This window comes from Sinocyclocheilus anshuiensis, unplaced genomic scaffold (assembly GCF_001515605.1).
Source record: "Sinocyclocheilus anshuiensis isolate Anshui unplaced genomic scaffold, SAMN03320099.WGS_v1.1 scaffold2053, whole genome shotgun sequence".
NCBI classification, from domain to species: domain Eukaryota; kingdom Metazoa; phylum Chordata; class Actinopteri; order Cypriniformes; family Cyprinidae; genus Sinocyclocheilus; species Sinocyclocheilus anshuiensis.
Window position 1 is genome coordinate 133,803 of NW_015558795.1, and position 19,622 is coordinate 153,424.

At 37.3% G+C, this 19,622-nt stretch overlaps 2 protein-coding genes across 3 annotated transcripts in view; both read right to left on the reverse strand.

The window, feature by feature from the left end:
- The window catches only part of LOC107681510 (CKLF-like MARVEL transmembrane domain-containing protein 4), a 24,607-nt gene extending 20,332 nt beyond the window's left edge, over window positions 1-4,275 (reverse strand). The window contains exons 1-2 of one of the 2 annotated variants that reach the window (XM_016477821.1): window positions 4,111-4,275; window positions 3,770-4,017 (exon numbers count right to left, since the gene is read on the reverse strand). In XM_016477821.1, the coding sequence (XP_016333307.1) occupies window positions 3,770-3,955 (186 nt within the window). In that variant the 5' untranslated portion in view covers window positions 3,956-4,017; window positions 4,111-4,275. Of the gene's footprint in view, window positions 1-3,769 lie in introns of both variants that reach the window. The other variant, XM_016477822.1, reaches the window with a different exon arrangement.
- Window positions 4,276-8,672: 4,397 nt separating this feature from the next.
- The window catches only part of LOC107681498 (cytoplasmic dynein 1 light intermediate chain 2-like), a 14,041-nt gene continuing 3,091 nt past the window's right edge, over window positions 8,673-19,622 (reverse strand). Inside the window, exons 5-11 of the mRNA XM_016477809.1 lie at window positions 14,022-14,188; window positions 11,821-11,914; window positions 10,900-11,035; window positions 10,661-10,772; window positions 10,511-10,570; window positions 9,031-9,072; window positions 8,673-8,774 (exon numbers count right to left, since the gene is read on the reverse strand). Of these exons, the coding sequence (XP_016333295.1) occupies window positions 8,673-8,774; window positions 9,031-9,072; window positions 10,511-10,570; window positions 10,661-10,772; window positions 10,900-11,035; window positions 11,821-11,914; window positions 14,022-14,188 (713 nt within the window). The remainder of the gene's footprint in view (window positions 8,775-9,030; window positions 9,073-10,510; window positions 10,571-10,660; window positions 10,773-10,899; window positions 11,036-11,820; window positions 11,915-14,021; window positions 14,189-19,622) is intronic.

A 19,622-nucleotide genomic window follows, 5' to 3' on the forward strand; every position in this document is an offset into this window, starting at 1 on the left:
ATAAATAAGCTTTCCATTGATGTATGGTTTGTTAGGATAGGACAATATTTGGCCGAGATACAACTATTTAAATATCTGGAATCTGAGGGTGCAAAAAAATCAAAATATTGAGAAAATCGCCTTTAAAGTTGTCCAAATGAAGTTCTTATAATGCATATTACTAACCAAAAATTAAGTTTTAATATATTTATAGTAGGAAATTTACAAAATATCTTCATGGAACATGATCTTTACTTGATGATTTTTTTGGCATAAAAGAAAAAACAATAATTTTGCCCCATACAATGTATTTTTGGCTATTGCTACAAACATACCCCAGTGACTTAAGACTTAAGGTTTTGTGGTCCAGGGTCACATATGCCATTCAATTTTTTTTTTTTTTTTAATCAAGGATTCATTACATTTATCAAAAGTGATAGTAAACACATAAGATTACAAATGATTTATATTTACTTTACATTTACATTTACTCATTTAGCAGACACTTTTATCCACTTACAATGTGGATAAACAAATGACTTACAAATGAGGAAACCAATAGAAGCAATCAGACCAATGAGAGAGCAACAGTATACAAGTGCTGTGACAAGTCTCAGTTAGTCTAGCACAGTACACATGGCTAGGTTTTTTTTTATAGAATAGAACGGAATAGAATATAATAGGTAAGTACTAGTATTAGCTGGTCAGGTGCTGGCGAAAAAGACGTGTCTTTAGATGTTTTTTGAAAATAGCTAAAGACTCAGCTGCTCGGATTGAGATAGGCAGGTCGTTCCACCAGCTGGGCACAGTCCAGGAAAAGGTCAGTGAGAGCGATTTTGTGCCTCTTAGGGATGGCATCAAAAAGCGTCGTTCACTTGCAGAACGCAAGCTTCTGGAGGGCGCATAAGTTTGAACTAGTGAGTTTAGGTATATTGGTGCAGCGCCAGTTGTTGTCTTGTAGGCAAACATCAGTACCTTGAATTTGATGCGAACAGCTACTGGTAGCTGGTGTAACGTGAGCTTTGTTTGGCTCGTTAAAGACCACTCTCACTGCTGCATTCTGCCTTATTTCTAATAAATGCTGTTCTTTTGACATTTCTATTCATCAAAGAATCCTGAAAAAAAAATGTAGAAATGTAGAACAATTTCCGAAAATCATTTCCAAAGAAAAAAAAAAAATTATAATAATGTTTCTTAATAAAGAAATGTTACTTGAGCACCAAATCAGCATATTAAAATGATTTCTGAAGGATCATGTGACACTGACGACTGGAGTAATGATGCTGAAAATTCAGCTTTGCCATCAAAGAAATCAATTACATTTTAAACTATATTAAAATAGAAACATTTACATTGTAATAATATTTTACAATATTACTAATCTTAATATATTTTTATCCAACTAATTCAGTCTTGGTAAGCATAAGAGACTTTCAAAAACATAAAAAAAAAATAGAGAACTTTTGAATGGTGGTGTACAGTTTTTACAGTATATAGTGTATATTTTATTTTATAGTTATTTATCATAATTAAAATGTTTTTAGACAGTTTACACCTCGTACGATCTGTTCTGTCAAGATTTGCAAAAACACGTTATGTAAACCCTAAGAAACTCCCCCTAAGATACGAATTATATTTTTGTAGAAGCCCAACAGATTATATCTGTATACAAAAGTCCAATGGCTATGTTTGTTTCATCTGTGAATGGAATGGGGTGATCCATTGATATCAGCCAAGAAGGCCACATCTGTAGATGGACAAAAAACAAAACGTTGCAAAGATGAAACAGTCAAAAAGACTCCTCCTCATCCCACAGGGGCCTTAGGTAAATCATTGGCCAGTACATGGAGAAACAGCCGTGGTTGAATATCCTTGGCAAGTCAACAGCAGGAAACATGCAGCCATGTGAAAAGTTATGCGCTACAGATCAATTTGCTCTTTTTTTCCCCCAAAAAACATTCCAAACAATCTAAATACCACTCAGATTGTTAGCAGGACAGAATGAGGACATATCCATTGCACAGAACCCGAAGGAATCCCACATAAAAACATGATAATGTGACAAAATCAACTAAAGTCTAACTAGCAGAGCTCAATACAGCCTTTCTTATAAGGGTAATATATTAAAACTGTTTTGTGGAATGACTGATCACATATTCAAACAAGTCTGAAATTTTATGGTCGCAGCTAAAAACACCCCAAGGAATATCACTGGAATTCTGCAATTTAAAAGTTATGTGGGAACTTTCTGAATCATATCCTGTTTAGTTTTTAGTTCAGCATTTTATTTTAATTCATCCCCTCTCACTAACCTGTTCATTACTGCAAAACAAACTGCCCCAAACTGTTACTTTCCTTATCTACCTGAGGAAAGTAACAGCTCATAGATTAAACATGATTAAACAAACTAAAGGCTTGTTCGTTAACTTTTATTGCCGTCTCTAGCATAGACATGTTTGCTCATCTTTGAAGAGCTGCAGTCTATCACATAAGAGTCAAAACAGATATTAAGGTTTCTGGTCAGTAATGAACAGAGCTTTACTATACTACTCATGCCTGCCTGTAATCTGACTCCACAGGCAAATGAAGCTTCTGGATCCACACAAAACAGCATAGCGTTCATGAAGATACAAGTGTTGCATGTACTCCATATGTCCTCTATCTCAGCTATTGTGTGTGCTCCCAAGTATTATCACTTAATAGATCCAATTAAATTGTGGCTGTGGAATCATTTGCCCCGAGACGCACATAAAAGCAGAAAAACTTGATCCATTAAGCAATCTTTGAGCAGACAAGCTATCTTCTGTACGTGGCACACAGGTTGTTTCCTTTGGCAGCGTACACAAGCCCTTGTTTCATATAATGACTTCCTTAGTTTCACTGTTTTCCCCGTGCATGCAGTTTCTTAACTGTGCATCACAATGAGGGCCCGATCTGAGATGCTTTGCTTTTGCTGAGGCAGCAGAACAACAGAGAGCCATCATTTTTCTCTCTCTCTCTCTCTCTCCTTATGCTTCCCACTCCTTTTTCAACATCTGGCAGAGGTTCACAGGCAAAAAAAAGCTCTTCTGTGAGTTTGACCACAGTGACTCTATAGCTTTTTGGGTGTTTTGCCAATCAAGCAGACCTAAAGTGCAATCTGAAAGTTAATTCATTCAGACTCCAGGCAACATTCCCCTCCGTCACTGATGCATTCCAGAGATTTTGACGCCTGTCGGCAAGTATCCAACAGGAAATATTTTGATTTAAAAACCCAAAAAGGAGGAAATCTGCTCTCCTCACACTAATCCAATATGAGAAGAATGTAATCAGGAGTGAATATCTAACTGAAATATGTGGAAAGCAGATCTGTTATCTTGTGTGGAAAAGGCTTTTTGAGGCCACTGTTTGGATGATGAAGACATCTGTCTTGCCTTGAATGTTTTGACTTATAATAAAAAAAGGGAAATTTGTCTTGCCTACACTAATACGATCATCAGAAAGGAGCATCTAAAAGAAAGAAAGAAAGAACTTAAAACTATTAAAGAAAAAACAAACTATGACATTGTTGATGAAGACAGGACTTCTGCTGTCCTACTCACAATCTTAAAATGGGACAAGTGTCTTTCTCACACCAATACAATCTAACTGAAAGAAAGAAAGAAAGAAAGAAAAAGAAAAAACTATGACACTGCTGAAGATGAAGACATCTTGACTTGTTCACAGGATGTCACCTTACTGACTCTAAATGTGTTGCCAATACAACTCGTTTATCATGGAACAGAGAAACACTGTGACTATTTGAACTTACCACTTCGATAACTTTTAAAACACCGAAATGTGATTTGATATAGTCCAGGTCACACCTGATGGCCCTGAACACGTTTCTGGAGTGCACGGGCTCGGTGGTCGGCTGATACGGACTATTGGCTCCTGAAATCATCGAGGTGTTGGAGGCCTCGCCATCAAAGCCCTCAGTCTCCTCGTTATTCCTCATTCTAAACTCTTATCTCCACGTCCCGCCCAGATATAAGAGCTGGTTCGCGGTCCCCTGGTCCTCTGAAAACAGCCAGGCAGAAAACAATGTCTCAACAAAGAACAACCCTCGTTGCAAAACGATCACCGTAAACTCCAGCCGTGTGTATGACCTACAGATCCCGAGCACAAACACTACATCCACCTCTCCGTCATCTCCAGCCCCATTCCTGCCGTCGCGCTGTGCTCGGATCCTGTTGGGAAGAGTGCTGAACGATCTCGAATGATCACGGCTGTTCTCATGGCAGTGTCCATATTTCAGTTTCTGGATGCACAGAATGTAATGTTTCTAAACGTCACGTTTTGAGTTCTTGTCTTCCCTTATGCAGGTGAAGATCGCAATACAGGACTCATCAAACGCGAAACGACACAGCAGTTTAAAGTGTCGCTATGGCAAGCCGGTTTAACCGTTATTACTTCAAACCAACCAGTTGAAACGTTTTGACATTGAATTCTATGGGAATGCTGTTTACTTATGGCGCTTTTCCACTGCGTGGTACGACTCGGCTCAGTACGGAATGGCACAGTTCGGCTCGGCATGGTTTGCGTTTCCACTGCAGTTCAGTACCGCTTTAGAGTGGGCGGGATTATTCACATGTGTCTGTTCTTCCGCAACAGACAGCAAAACTTTTCGGTTGTTAAAAAAAAGGTGCGCTCGTTCCAAACAGTTGCGTTCGATGCTTCGCTGGCTGTGCTGATTTAAATCTAGCGGTTCTTTTGTGTTTGTGTCGCAAGTTCAGTGACGCAGGTAGTGACGATTCTCTCCGGCCAATTCGTGATCAGCAGAGTTTACACGGCACGTTTTGGTAACGGTACGGTTCACTTGGAACCCCAACCGAGGTGGTACTAAAAAAAGTACCAGGTACCAGGTACTGTACCCAGTGGAAAACCCCCCAAAAGTGAACCGTACCGAGCAGTACCGTGCCATACCATGCAGTGGAAAAGCGCCATTAGGGTGACCATACGTTCCATTTTCCCAGGACGTGTCATGGCCAGGATTTCTATATTGCCTAAAATATCTAGGTTTTGGCTTTGTTTGCGTGTGCAGAATCCTGGCCAGGACGCGTCCTGGGAAAATGGCACGTATGGTCACCCTAGTTTACTATATGTTCAAATTGTGGCTAGTAAGTATTCACGCTTTACTAGTACTTGTATATTACATACTCGTAGCTAAAATTAAAAAAGATTACCAACAATTACCTACTACTCATAAGAAGTATTTGTAACAAAACTAGTTAAATGAATAAATGTTAATTCAGCTTGCCAGTTTCCAAGCTCTAGTGCGCAGCCTACCTAGAGCGTTATATTGGTACTTATCAGCTTTATACAATTAATAAGCCACTTGTAGACTGATTTAGAAATACTGTAAATACTGTCTCTATGCCGTAATATATTTTTGGTTCTCACAATAGTATACATGCTGCCTATACTAATATGTATAAATCAAATACTAATATATACACTAATAACATTATACACATACTCTTACAGATTACATATTCAAATATATGCATGTACACATTTTCATTTAACATCTCTAAAAATAATGGCTAGAGATGGGACAAGCACCGCCCCCAACTGGTTTGGTTCCCAAAATCATGCAACCATCTGAAAACTGTAGTGACTATTAAACCATGCTTCAAATGATCAATATTAAATTAAGTATTTGTAGGTCTGAAGGTACTGTAATGTGGTCTTCTAAAAAGCTGTGCATCTTGTAAAAATCAACTGACATGATAAGCAAAAAAATCAAGACAGTTGTAGTCTGGGTTTGTATTTTATTTAAGCCAGGACTGGAAAAAAAAGAGGTTTCCTTATCTTTGTTTGCATTAAAAGTTTTCACATGGCCACATACTGCATCAAGTTAAAGCCATACAATCAGACTCACTTTAAGGTATAGCACACAAACAGTCCTTTGTGTGAATAGAAAGGTCTTTCAATTCCTGTATAGAAATTTTGGAAGCCAGAGCATTTTCTCAACATTTTCTTTCTTACAGGGGTAAGTGCATATTAGAAGGATTATACAGAACAAAGCGGTCAACTTTCATCCTAGTCTGAATGAAACATATATAAAATGTGCTGTTCGTTATATAATTGCAATCATCCCCAACTGAGGGAAAGAAATCAATGAAGCTGAAGCCAAGTGAACTTGTTTCTTTTGGTGGACATCCTTAGACCTTTTATCCGTTGTGTATATCCTTTGGGAAAACAGATGGGTTCTGAGTTAAGAAGCTTTTTCAAGTACTTTAGGCATCTCAGGAGCAGCTTGTTAGTTTTTCAATTTCTTAGTCCATTAAGTAGTTTACATTTGCACCAAGCTACTATTAAAATCAGTAACTGTCAAACTTTGTGGAGGGAGGAAAAAAACAATGTTTAAATAGCTAACAATGTGTTACTTTTGATCATTTAACTAAGATGAATTAACAGTTCTTCACTTCCAGTAAAAGTTACAATGCCATGAAATAATATTAAACTCAGTTTTTGGGGGGGAAATGAGTTGTGTTTACAAGAATGTGTCAGTGATATTTATAGTTAGATTATAGTCACACAGCAAATGCAGAGAATGCAATGAAATACTTAAGTGCATTTAAGGTTTATATGAGCGGATTTGAAAGCAGGTCGAATGTTATATGTGATCAGAGGCTTCATTAGTGGCAGCCCCAATAAGTTCTTATACAATCTGAATAGATGAAAAACCTTAACCACTAAAACAAGAGGTATATAGTCCAGACTTATTGTTGTGCTTGAATATCAGCAAATGCTTTAGCCCTGCCCATCATAAATGGAAACCGTTACACAATATTATGCAGCAGAAATGTAAATTTCATTCGAGTTCCTTATCTCTAGTTTGGTATGAGATCTTTCTTTTCATATTTCTAACACAAGTTCATGCAAAACAACAGTAAACTCTACACTTCCCGTGGTCTATTCCCTTGAAGAGCTTAAAAAAAAAGGACAAAGTCTTCAAACTCTAGTGGAAAAAAAATTGGACATTGAACACAGACCACCATAGTATAAGCAGAGGATCCGTTTTGGAATGATGGCTTCTCCAGGCTCAGCCAAGAGCGGCCACCTGGGAGGAATTTAGGGCAGCTACTCGACAGACATAACATGTGGATTCTACATCTTTGGTTCCAGATTCCAATTCTCTGCGTTTTCCTTTTTCATCTGAAAATGTAATGATCATTTAAAAGCCACTTTAGCTGCTCCATTTACAGTTTCTCCACTTCAACATAAAGGTTAAAAACCTTAGAAAAAACATTACATCATGTCTGTGGATGATTTGTCAAATGAAACCAACTAACTTAGTTTCATTTTCAGCGACCAAAAAAAAAACAAAAGGAAATCCATAAACAATTAGCTTGAACCAGGAGTATGATACAGTATCAGTAGTGGAAGAAAATGTTGAGAAATGTACTATGAAGACAAACAAGGCTGTTGTATGGACTCAGAACTACCCTGAGTGAAGAGACAGAGCATGTGGAGTGACAACAGTGAACGCTACACTGAAGGCAAAGTCGTCACTTCCAGTGGGCACTGAGGCAGGGCACACGAAACAAACATGCGTCGCCTACAGGGTCATCTACAGAAATCGGGAATGTTTTACGTAAATCACTAGGCCAAAAATCTAGGCCACTGAAGTGAGCAAAGCGTGTAATTGCAGCAAAAAAGTAATGACCACAGACATGCATTTCCAAAATAAAACAAACAAAAATAAATTACATGAAGCTGGACCAAAAAAAAAATTGACTGTTAATGCTACAATGCAATTCCTTTTTTGGAGTCAAGCACCTCCACTATGACAGGCACTTGGGAGTTATACTAGGAAAGATGCTGCCCTGCCCCTCTCCTCCAAAAACAACCATAGCCAAACGAAAAAGCTGAAACTCATCAAAGCTTGTTTCATCTGAAATAGTTCTTCATAAATTGTTAAAATAATTCAATTTTATACAAAATCAAATCAAAGCTCGTATAGCAAATATTTAGCGCATATTTACATAATTCAAAGAGGTGTGGCAGCGTCTGCCATTCTTGTATGCTGAAGGCCAATGGGTATTTGTCATTAGTGTCATGACATCAGTGATGTTAACCATGTTAAGTGAAGCTTAACGTCTCACTGATAAAACAGAGAAAAAAATTAAAGCTTGATTTGCTTTCTTTTTTATAAATACATCAGCATAAATCTAACTGTTTGTACACACTATATACTTTTTGCAAGTATTTCTTGTTTTCAATTAATATATTTAGGCTTTTAGCAGTAGCTGTAGCTGATTGCAACACTTGAAGCGACTGCTCATTGAATGCAGCAGTGCGTTTCTGCTCTTGTCAGGAGGAGGAGAATGGGTGCCGTTAAAGGATCCCTAAGCTAAGCAAGGCCCCACACTTCAGAGGTTTGACTGCCTCCGTAAGGACAGAGCACCCATCACCTGACCTGCCCTATGCCACACCAAAAATTAATCGCCACAAATAAACAAACAAACATACATAGAAAGGGGTCTGGAAATGAAAACAAAGAAAAGCAGTTGCATCTTTTCAAATATCTACCTCTCTTTTCCCCACAACATCAGAGCCTATACATCTGATAGAATCCCAACACTTTCAGTAAACCACGGTCTGTTTGCTGATTGACACACAAGGTGGGGGGAATTTTGGTCATGAATAGCTTTTTTTTTTCTCCTTTATGTCATTACATGTTGATTTCCAGAGTGGACAATGCTGTTTGCGCTCTCATGCCTCGTTCTCTGTCGGGGTGAACCAGATGCAGACCGGACAGGAGACTCCTATGCACACACACACACAAAAAACAGGTGTTAGGGAAATGCAAAAACAATTCAGAAGATTTATATTTCCCACTACATGAAATCAGCAATCAAAAGAAATCTAAAGTACAATAAAACAAAAAAAAAAGGATTCAGTGGCTTTTGTAAAAGCATAAAACTTTAGTCTCACAACATGATCACAGAATCCTCAAAGCAGCATAATAGTATCACACTTAAAATTGTGAGAGGTCTGTGTGGTGTCTGAAGTCACACTTACTGTTCCTCTTGTTGGTGTGGCCGGCTGCTTGGCTAACATCGACTGTAATAAAGTGACAGAAGACATGAGAGCTGAAATATTGCTGTGTAAAACGGTCATAACTAAAGCTATTTCATTATTTTTAACTATGTACACTACCATTTAAAAGTTTGGGGCCAGTCATTTCTTAAAGTCCCCCTGTAGTGAAAATCAAGTTTTTAATGTTGTTTATTTGTCTATATGGTGTTTTTAATATGCCTTTAGACAAACCATGTGCCAATCTATTAATCAACACCATTGCGGAGTATTTTCTCCTTAAAACTGTAGTTTCCCAAAGGCTGACCCAGAAATACGGTTTGAAACAGCCCTCGGTTTGCTACATCACAAACCAATAACCAATCACGTCAAGGGATCGATTCCTATCACTAGCATGCAAAATATACCAATACCAGCACAAAACCAAAAATAAATTAAAGCAAAAAACCCATGAAGCTGTGGTTTAATGTGAATTTAGAACCGCTAACTTGCACTATAACCCGCGGCAACAGTGTAAAAGTAGCCCGGAGTCAGACGCACCTCTCCCGCATCGGCATCTGCACTTCACACGCGTATGTATGCTCGCGGGCGCAAATTAAGAATTACAAATGGCTGTATTCGAGTCTTCAAGGCATTTTAGGACACAACATCGTCAAGTAAGTAACTTTAACGAAAAAAGAAAAATGTAATAAGCAATGATGAATCGGATTGATTAAAAGTGGAACTAAATACATTTATAAAGTTACATAAGACTTCAATTTCAAATAAATGCTGTTCAATTTAACTTTCTATTTAAGGGGAAAAAAATAATATAGAAAACAGTTATTTTAAATTGCAATAATATTCCATAATACTGTTTTTATTGATTTTTTGAGCAAATAAGTATCTAGCTGAAAGACGTTTGCATGCAGTGTCACACACAGTAATCTTTTCATTTCAAAAAAGACAAAATATCAACAGAGGTGACTAATATTGTGTTAAAGACCATTCTTAATAAAAACACCCTTGCATAAACAGTATACACAATTGACTCAACCACATGGAACCATTCAGGATATGACAAGACCCCCAGTGAAACTACTGAGAATGTGCCAGCAAATAAGAAGCTGGCTTGCCATGACCATTAAAAAGAAATAATTATTTTAAAATAACCAAATATTGTGTATGTAAACAGTTATACTGAATATCGACCCTGGGTCAGTAAATGAAAAAAAAATGCTGGCTTCACCAATTCCTGAATGGTCAGACAACTCTGGAACCACGAGGGAAAATAAACAAGTCAAAAGGGTTTCATTGTATCTAATCAAACTAATGAGGGACAGCGGGACAGCTTTGTGAGGGATGCATGTCAACGTCAGAGAAGAGATCACTTGATTTCGGCTGCCTTTCAAATGTGTAACCTCAGCACTGAATGAAGAAACCTGATATTAAATCTGTAATCCATTTTCTTGCAGACCAAACATACCTGCTGCTTCATGAGGAAGATCTGCTCATCCTCTGCACTGATTTCCTTGTCATGCACCAACTTTGGAAACACAAAAAGGACAAATAGGCATATGTTATATACGTACTAGCAGATTAAGGTCAAATTTTCATTCCTAGGTTCTTTTCTCACCTTTCGTACAGGAGGTTTCGTTATAAAATCCTCAAAGGGATCTTCAGGTCGAACCGTTGTGAAGTTTTCATGCAAGATGGCAATTTTCTTGTCATTGTCCCATCCAGATGGACTATGCAGAGATAAAAGTGTTTTAAAAGAAACCAGTTTGGCAGACTAACACCAAATTGAATTAGACATGGATATTCTCACATAAAAATAAGAAATGCAACATTTTTAGGGAATTTTGGAGATCTCACATGAACACAGCATCCTTCTCCACTACTAAGGCAGGCGTAGTAAACTGGAAGTCATATATTTTGTGCACCATGAATTTGTAGAGAAGGTCCAGGTTCTTCTCCTCTTTGACTGAAGTGTAAATCAAACCAGCTCCATCTGTGAGATTTGATTAAGGATGTGTATACTGTCAATTTTTTTATTTTATTTTAACAGGAATATATATATATATATATATATAAATTTAATTTTGTAATTTAATATTAATATTTAATTCATTCATTTTGTATTAATTGTATTATAAATCGTATAAATTTTACTGTAATAAATGTTGTTTTATGCAAGTAAAAACAATGAACTGCTGTATAATTTATGATGATAAACAGCAAAAGAACATTCCCTGCATGACACATCACAAATGATTATATTCTATGTAAATAATTTGGTTCGTTCTAATTTCTGAAGCAAGTCATGAGCATTAGGGTGTTGTGTGTTACATTTTCTGTTTCTGAGTTAATGTTTATAGCATTATTTTAGCCTCATGTGGGTTACCATGATAGTGTTTTGTCTTTGTATGTCCCGTTGCACCGTTTATTCACAATTACTGGCTATGTTTTACGGACAGGCCACTTACAATGAACTCCGATTCATCATGTGACTTTCTATTTTACCACCTGTATTATTATGGTGGTTACCAGAACATTTTAAAGGTAAAAAGCAGATTATGGTAATTCAAGTAGGTTGGTATATTGACATTATATCACTTACTAAAATATACAGTCATCACCAATAAACAATCCCAAAATACCTGAATTATTATGGTGAGTTTCTGGAAACCACAGCTGCCATTTATAACCACAAATTTAACAAAATGTTTCTTTAAAGTCTAGAAAAAAGAGAAATATTACATCAGCAAAACTGCAGAGACTGAGTGAATAGGATACACTGTAGACAGAAGCGCCGGATGTGTGACTGAATGAAGTCAAAATGCTCCTCCTTGTAGTCGTGCTCCTTCTCCAGTACACTGACAGCATCACACTAAAACACAGAGACAGACATAATCAGTTTTAGGCGCAGTATATTTGACATTATATTAGAATTGAACAACACAAGGGTGAGTAAATTACAGAACTGCCATTTTTGGGTGAATCATACATTTAACATCATTGATCTCCTGCATTAAATAAAAGACACACCATCCTAAAAACAAGCAAACACATGCTTAATAGGACTGATGCAGCAGCCATGTTTGTGAATGACTCAGGTTGTGGCTGATTGCCAGCCATAATCGTTTTGGCAGGAAGAGGAGGTGCCAAATAGGCTGCTTAAAAAAAATCCAGGAGGCTGCCATGACAAAAATATCTTGGACAGATCAGTCTTGGCCACTGCAAATGCAAACTCATCTCTGCATGTCACAGATACTGCTGACCTTGTACTGAACCACAGGGTATACTAAAAACATCCTGTCTTTAGCACTGAAAATAAATGTGATAAAGCAATGGCAATATATTAATGCAGTAAATTAAACCTAATCTTGATATCTTGAAGATATTTTGAAAAATGTCTTAGTGTTTTGTTTTTATTCTTGACCATACAAAGAAAGTTAATGGGTTCCAATGTTGTTTGAACCTCATCATTCTTTGAAAAATCTTCTCGTGTTGTGCAAAAGTAAGAAAGTCATACAGGTTTGGATGAGTACTATGAGGGTAAGTAAATGATGACAATTGACATTTTTATGTGAACTATCCCTTTAAAAGGTTTCGTAGTATGCCAGCGAGTTGCTGCTGTTAGCAGATCAGTAATGATGATACTAATGCATATTGATAAGAGCGAATTTTGTGCTTTCAAGTAAACTGGAAACTGGAACTGCTTTCTGAAATTCAATCAGGCTCTATTCTCCTCTATCCCAGGGTGAGGCTGTTTGATCACTTTGCCTCCTGACGTTGAAGAGAACAAAGAGTGAACATTTTACTCTCAGACCTAAACTACCTCATTTAAAAACGGGTTGTCTTTCATGCACCCGGGGCTGGAGGGAGGCTAACAATAGAAGAGATCATTGAGCGTGTTCTGATCCAAAAGAGCATGTGAGGTGGGGCATGGTGCGTCTGCAGCTCTGGACCTGCGGGCTACTACTGAGACGCCATAAAAAGAGCTTTTCATCCAGCTAAAGACACTCAGTGATGCATCAGAAACAACAAACCCAATCCCCAAACACAGAGCAAAACAACTCAAAATATCCACTCAAATTTCACAAATTGTACATCTAATCACGTCTTAGTGTTTTGTTTTTATTCTTGACCATACAAAGAAAGTTAATGGGTTCCAATGTTGTTTGAACCTCAACATTCTTTGAAAAATCTTCTCGTGTTGTGCAAAAGAAAGAAAGTCATACAGGTTTGGATGAGGACTATGAGGTACTCATAGTACCTTGTTACGTACAGTAACTTAACATATTTACAGTAAACAGTGTCAGCTGCTACATCATACAGTTGACGACCGTAACAGAAGCATCAAACCATTACATTACACATTACTGTTTACATTAAACAAACCATATGTTATTCAGCAAAACTGATTAAAAATTAACCGTAAAGATGTGCTATATGTTACAAATTTATTTCATATAAATGAAATGTATTTATCAAAGAATGATGAATCAAATAATCATGGCTTCCCCAAAAATATTATGCAGTAAACTTTTTTATTAGAAATGTTTCTTGAGCACTAAAATCAACATATTAGAATATTTTCTGAACAATCATGTGACACTGAAGACAGTAATGGCTGTGAAAATTCAGCTTTGACATTACGTTTTAAAATATTAATTTTAAAGCGTAATGCTACTTCACAGCATTATTTTGTACTGTTTTACTGTGTTTTTTAATCAAATAAATTTTGCCTTGGTGAACATAATACTCAATCGAAAACATTAATCTTACTGACCCCAAACTTTTATAGTATTGTTTATACACACACAATTCCTGAGACCAGATTAAAAAGCATGCTTTAATAATGTGATTGTAATGGAATATGTACTACATTCACTATGCTGATCTCAAATATGCTGACCGAACTCTTATTAAGGTAATATAACACCTATAGGACCCAATATGACAGGTCAAATGATTTGATCACTTTCAGCTACCTTTGTGCAAACTATGAGCACTGGAATACCCAGGTTGTGTGTGAGGACGTTGTCTCCCAGGGGCAGCAGCACACTCTCATCTTCTCCCCCAGCTGCTGGAGCTCGTCTCTGGGGTGAGGCCGGCGTGGATTCCTCTGGTTCTACATACTCCTGAAAGGCCTTAACCACTGCAGAGAAAAGAACAAGACACAAACAGGGTCAAACGTACAGTAACTTAACATATTTACAGTAAACAGTGTCAGCTGCTACATCATACAGTTGACGACCGTAACAGAAGCATCAAACCATTACATTACACATTACTGTTTATATTAAACAAACCATATATTATGATGTTTGAAAGTAATAGGTAACTTCATAAACAGGGAAGCTCTACCCATGCTTAACAAGTAAGAACCATTGAAGTTTGCTCTCAAGCATCAAGCAAGCACACTTGAAAAACCGTTTACCATAATTCATGAACTCCATGTATTTGCATAGATCAAAATTAAAGCTGCTGAGTCTTAAACCACTCAATTTATATGAATTACTTTCACGATATCTTTTTGTAATTTCTGAAGCGTCAACATTTTGAATGTGTTTAAATGGACAGACAAAAATGATTAGCAATTAGTTAATATAAGAAGAAACGTCTAGCTTCGCAGTCTCTCTCTCTCATTTGGATTCACGTCTTGCCACATTGTTTCTCTCTTATAACCTCATTATTTCTGTCAACTTGAGCTTTGAATCCGTGGCGGAAGGAAGTAGTTCCACACAAAAGATGGTTTTATTAGACACTCCGTTGTTTCTTGTTTAATTGCACACATGTTCCGTCGAACTGTTGTATAAACGCAATATCACTCTCGTACTCGAGCGATACCGGCTCTATATCAGCATGGCTGTGATTATGGCGGAGGCAATCACAGCCGCTGATATAGAGCCGGTGATATAGTACGCTGATAAAGAGCTGGTGATATAGTACGAGAGTGATATTGCTCATATATATATATATATATATACACACACACACACACACACATTTGACGTGAACAACATGAGATTGAATAAATGAACAAATTTCATTTTTGGGTGAACTATCACTTTAAGTCATAAATAGCCTTAACCAACAAAAATCCATACAAATATAAAGAACATCCACAGAATTAGGACATTCCAGTCAGATTACATAAAACAGACAATTTGTACCAAAAAGAAAGTGGGGGGAAAAAAAGATTCTCATTACAAAAATAATAAATAAATCTTAGCATAAGCAAGAATTTGTAGCATGGTTTTAACCCAACAGTTTATTATCTGTTGTGTAACTTAAACTGCTGAAATCATGACTTGTTCTGGACACATCTGAGCAGCCGAGGCCTGTGGAAGAGCAGCTCAGATGTGAACAGAGCTGACAGCACATTCTTAAGACCCTGTCTGATCCCTGCACAAGCCCTCATCCTCACACAGCACTACAGAACATGCTAACTGCAACCAAAAACAATGGTATTCACTGCATGTCGGGCTAATATACAGGAGTAGCCTATATGGAATTGGGCATGATGGTGATATGCGGAAGTGGGTGGTTGGAATGGCCTTTAATCGGTGGTATATTCAGGAGGTGCTGAGGGAGGGAAAGGGGGAGGAACTTCCTCAGGAACCTTAAGAATGCAGTTCCAGATGACCCAGAAACCAGGCAAGCTGCACAACTTCCTTCAACGTACTGTTAAAAGAACAACAGCTCCAGTGCTGCTGGAATAATAGACCACAACTATCTTAAAAGCAGAGTTAAAATACATTAATGTTAAAAAGTTTGGGGTCAGTGATGTTCTTTAAAAAAAAAAAAAAGAAATTAATACTCTGCAAGGACACAGTAAATTGATACTGAAGATTGGAGTACTGGCTGCTCCAAGAATTCAGCCTTACTATCACAGGAGAAAATTACATTTTAAAATTGTATTAAGATAGAAAGCTTTTAATTCCATTTGTAAAAATATTAGTTTTTACTGTATTTTTGATCAAATAAATGCAGCCTTGGTCAACAAAAAAATACTTATTTACAAAAACATTTAAAAAATATTTCCGACCCAAAACTTTTGAATAGTCGTGTATAATCAGAAACAAAGTAATTACTCACAAATCCCTCTTTTACCAGGTTATAATTAGAGCCCGACCGATATATCGTTTTGCCGATATTATCGGCCGATATGAGCCTGTCGCCGATATATCGGTATCGGCGAATATGCCGCCGATATTAATTTTTTTTTTACAGAACATATAATGCAGATAAAATGCTTGAAATGGTGTAATTACTTAGTTTGTCCAGCAGAGCGCGCTCCATTGTTTGCTACTGGCAACCTGGATGAAACGCTTTAAAGCTTAAGTCTATGGGAAACCATTGAAACTTTGAACGGCCATATCTCCGTAACGGCGCGGCGAATCCCCAAAAAACCCATATCGGTCGGGCTCTAGTTATAATCACACTCAATTACCCACACCCTGTGATGTGGAGTGCATACATGTTTCCACAAGAGCCGGTGATCAACATAATCTTGTGCATTTCCAGAAAACCAATAAACAGCTGTGTTACAAATGCTTTTTGACAAAGAGTCCATTAGGAAATTTTAATTAGTTCCAGAAGGCAAAGGAAGTGATTCTTCTTAAATGATAATAGCCAATAGGCAAGAGTTCATATACACATTTTTGAATAATACCCCTGATTCTAATGCTCCATGTTACCTCCACAGTTCTCAACAAACTCAGTCTGAAAAACATAGTGAACATTTTTTAAACAACTTGATCAGCCTGTTTTCACAAGACAGTTAAAGCTGTGGTAAAGATTTAATCTATAACCACCAACTTTCTTAATCAATATGGCCTACTGTAATAACCTCAATCAAATGAAGAACCAGTTTACAATCGCCATCTACTGTCGACTTTGACCAGCTTCCACAAACAAGGGTGGGGACAGTCAACAGAACACACACTTCCAGAGTGCATCAGGTATGAAGCTATCAGAGTGCCAAGTGCATCTAAAAATCATGATGCCAATACCAATTAAATAGTGCTGTTTTTGTAAAAAAAAAAAAAAACAGTTACCTGGCCACATTTAGCCTTTGAACAACACTAAAAAGGATTTCCAAAGTACATCGTCATCTCTACACTTAAACTAAACATTCAGATAATGTGTTAGCTGACTAAGAGCTGTGAGATGTTATGTTTCAGCACAGTGGGCAGAGTTGTGCTCGGGTGTTGTGCTCGTGCCATGTTTAGAGCAACGAGTCGAATGTCAGGAAGGTCTAACTGAGCAGACCATGATGTAATGTCTTGTAAGAGAGGCTGGACTGTCCATCCCATCACTGAGTACGGTCAGATGTAAGGAGTGAGAGGAGGCTGCCTGCTTGTGCTTCCTATAGTGAACTCAGCTGTGCTTAAGGAAGCAATGGCTCTTTTTCTGGGCGGGTCAGTTTTACAAAGCTATGGGCGGCTTGCGGCTTAGTGTGTTTGGATACCAATTCAACACATCCAACATTTGGCACTGTAGGATGTGAACTTGGGGGAAAAAATGCATTTATTTATACAGTAAAAACAGTAATAGTGTGAAATATTACTACAATGTAAAAACTTTTCTGTTAAAAATTATTTTCAATTGCAATTTATTTCTATAACGGAAATATAGATCTTTTGTAATATTATAAATGAAAAAAAATTAGAAGCATGAATGCCATACAATAAGATGGTCACACTGTGACATACAGAGCTAGCGATTCAGGTAACCGTTGAGATGTGTTGTAAAACCACTGGTCTCAATATTTCAAACACAAGCTAAAAAACAATACCATTGCCATTAAGCCACTTCCCCATTCTGCTCTCACAGCCCTGTTTATAGGGCACACGCAAATACAGTCATCCTCAGAAATAGCTTCTCACTTCATGTTTGAGCACTCTGCCTCTCACATAACACTACAGAAACATTCAGACTTCTCAAACGCTACCGGAGCAGCTTTATGTCTTCACACAGTAAAACATCTGAAGTCATCAAATACTTGGTCATATCATTAACATCATTTTTCAACAAATCATTTATTTATAATAACTAAGTGAGTTTTAAACTTAAATCAAAATATTAACTTCAATACCTGAACACTAGTGTTCAGAAGTTTGATTTATTTAAATTACTATTCAGCAAGGATACTTTAAATTGACCAAAAGCAACAGTGAAGACATTTATAAAAAAAAAAAAAAAGTTAAAAAACAAACAAACAAGTAGTTCTTTTTATTCAAAGAATCCTGAAACAAAAACGAATCACGGTTTAGACAAAATTATTAAGCACCACAAATGTTTTCAACATTGATAAGAAATATTTCTTAAGTTTTGCTACCACAGGAATAAATAACATTTTAAAATGTTAAAATAGAAACAGTCACTTTATATTGCAATAATATTTCACAAATGTTTCAGTTTTTATTGTATTATTGATCAAAGAAATGCAGCTTTGATGAGCATGGGAGGATGATTTCAAAAGCATCAAAAAAATAAAAAAATCTTACCAACCCCAAACTTTTAAACCATTCTGTATCACCAAATTCAAGGGTTTTTGAAAACATGAAAACACTGTAACTAACACTAGTGAGGCAGCATTTGTGATCACTCCAATTCTAACAGCAAGAGTCTAACAAGAAAGAAGAAAGTGAAAGTGACATGTGGCCAAGTATGGTGACCCATACTCGGAATTAGTGCTCTGCATTTATCCCATCCTAAGTGCACACACACAGCAGTGAACACACACACACCGTGAACACACACCCGGAGCAGTGGGCAGCCATTTTTGCTGCGGCGCCCGGGGAGCAGTTGGGGGTTTGGTGCCTTGCTCAAGGGCACCTCAGTCGTGGTATTGAAGGTGGGAGAGAGTGCTGTACATTCACTCCCCCCACCTACAATCCCTGCCGGTATGAGACTCGAACCTGCAACCTTTGGGTTACAAGTCCGACTCTCTAACCATTAGGCCACGACTTCCCCGAAGAAATACACTGATAACCACCAAATGCAAGTGGTGATGAGAAAGTCACATGATGAACCAAAGCCCATCACAAGCAGCTTTAAAAAAAAAAAATGCATTATGCATTAATTTGCAACATGCATTATGCAAATTCAAAGCACAAAGAGTGCTTCATATCCAGACTGTCAATAAACCATCCTCCAGTGCAGCCAGTCCTACTAACTCTCATAATAAATGTGGATTAGGACTCATGGACTCAGTAACAAAATCAAACTTTTTTAAAGGGGTCATATGATGCGATTTCAATTTTTCCTTTCTCTTTGAAGTGATACAAGCTCTTGGTGCATAAAGAAGATCTGTAAAGTTGCAAAGACTAAAGTCTCAAATCCAAAGAGATATTCTTTATAAAAGTTAAGAGTCAACCACGCCTACCTAAAATGGCTTGTTCTAACACGCCCCCACATGTCTACGTCACGATGTGGGAAGATTTGCATAACGCTGCACAAATGTTCACGCAAAGAAAGAAGGCGTAACTTTTATTCTCGTAGTATTGTTGCTGCCGCCATGTTGTGAAGACGCTGTGTGTTTCGTTGTGAAAGCGAAACTACTTTGTTTGGCCTTCCAAAAG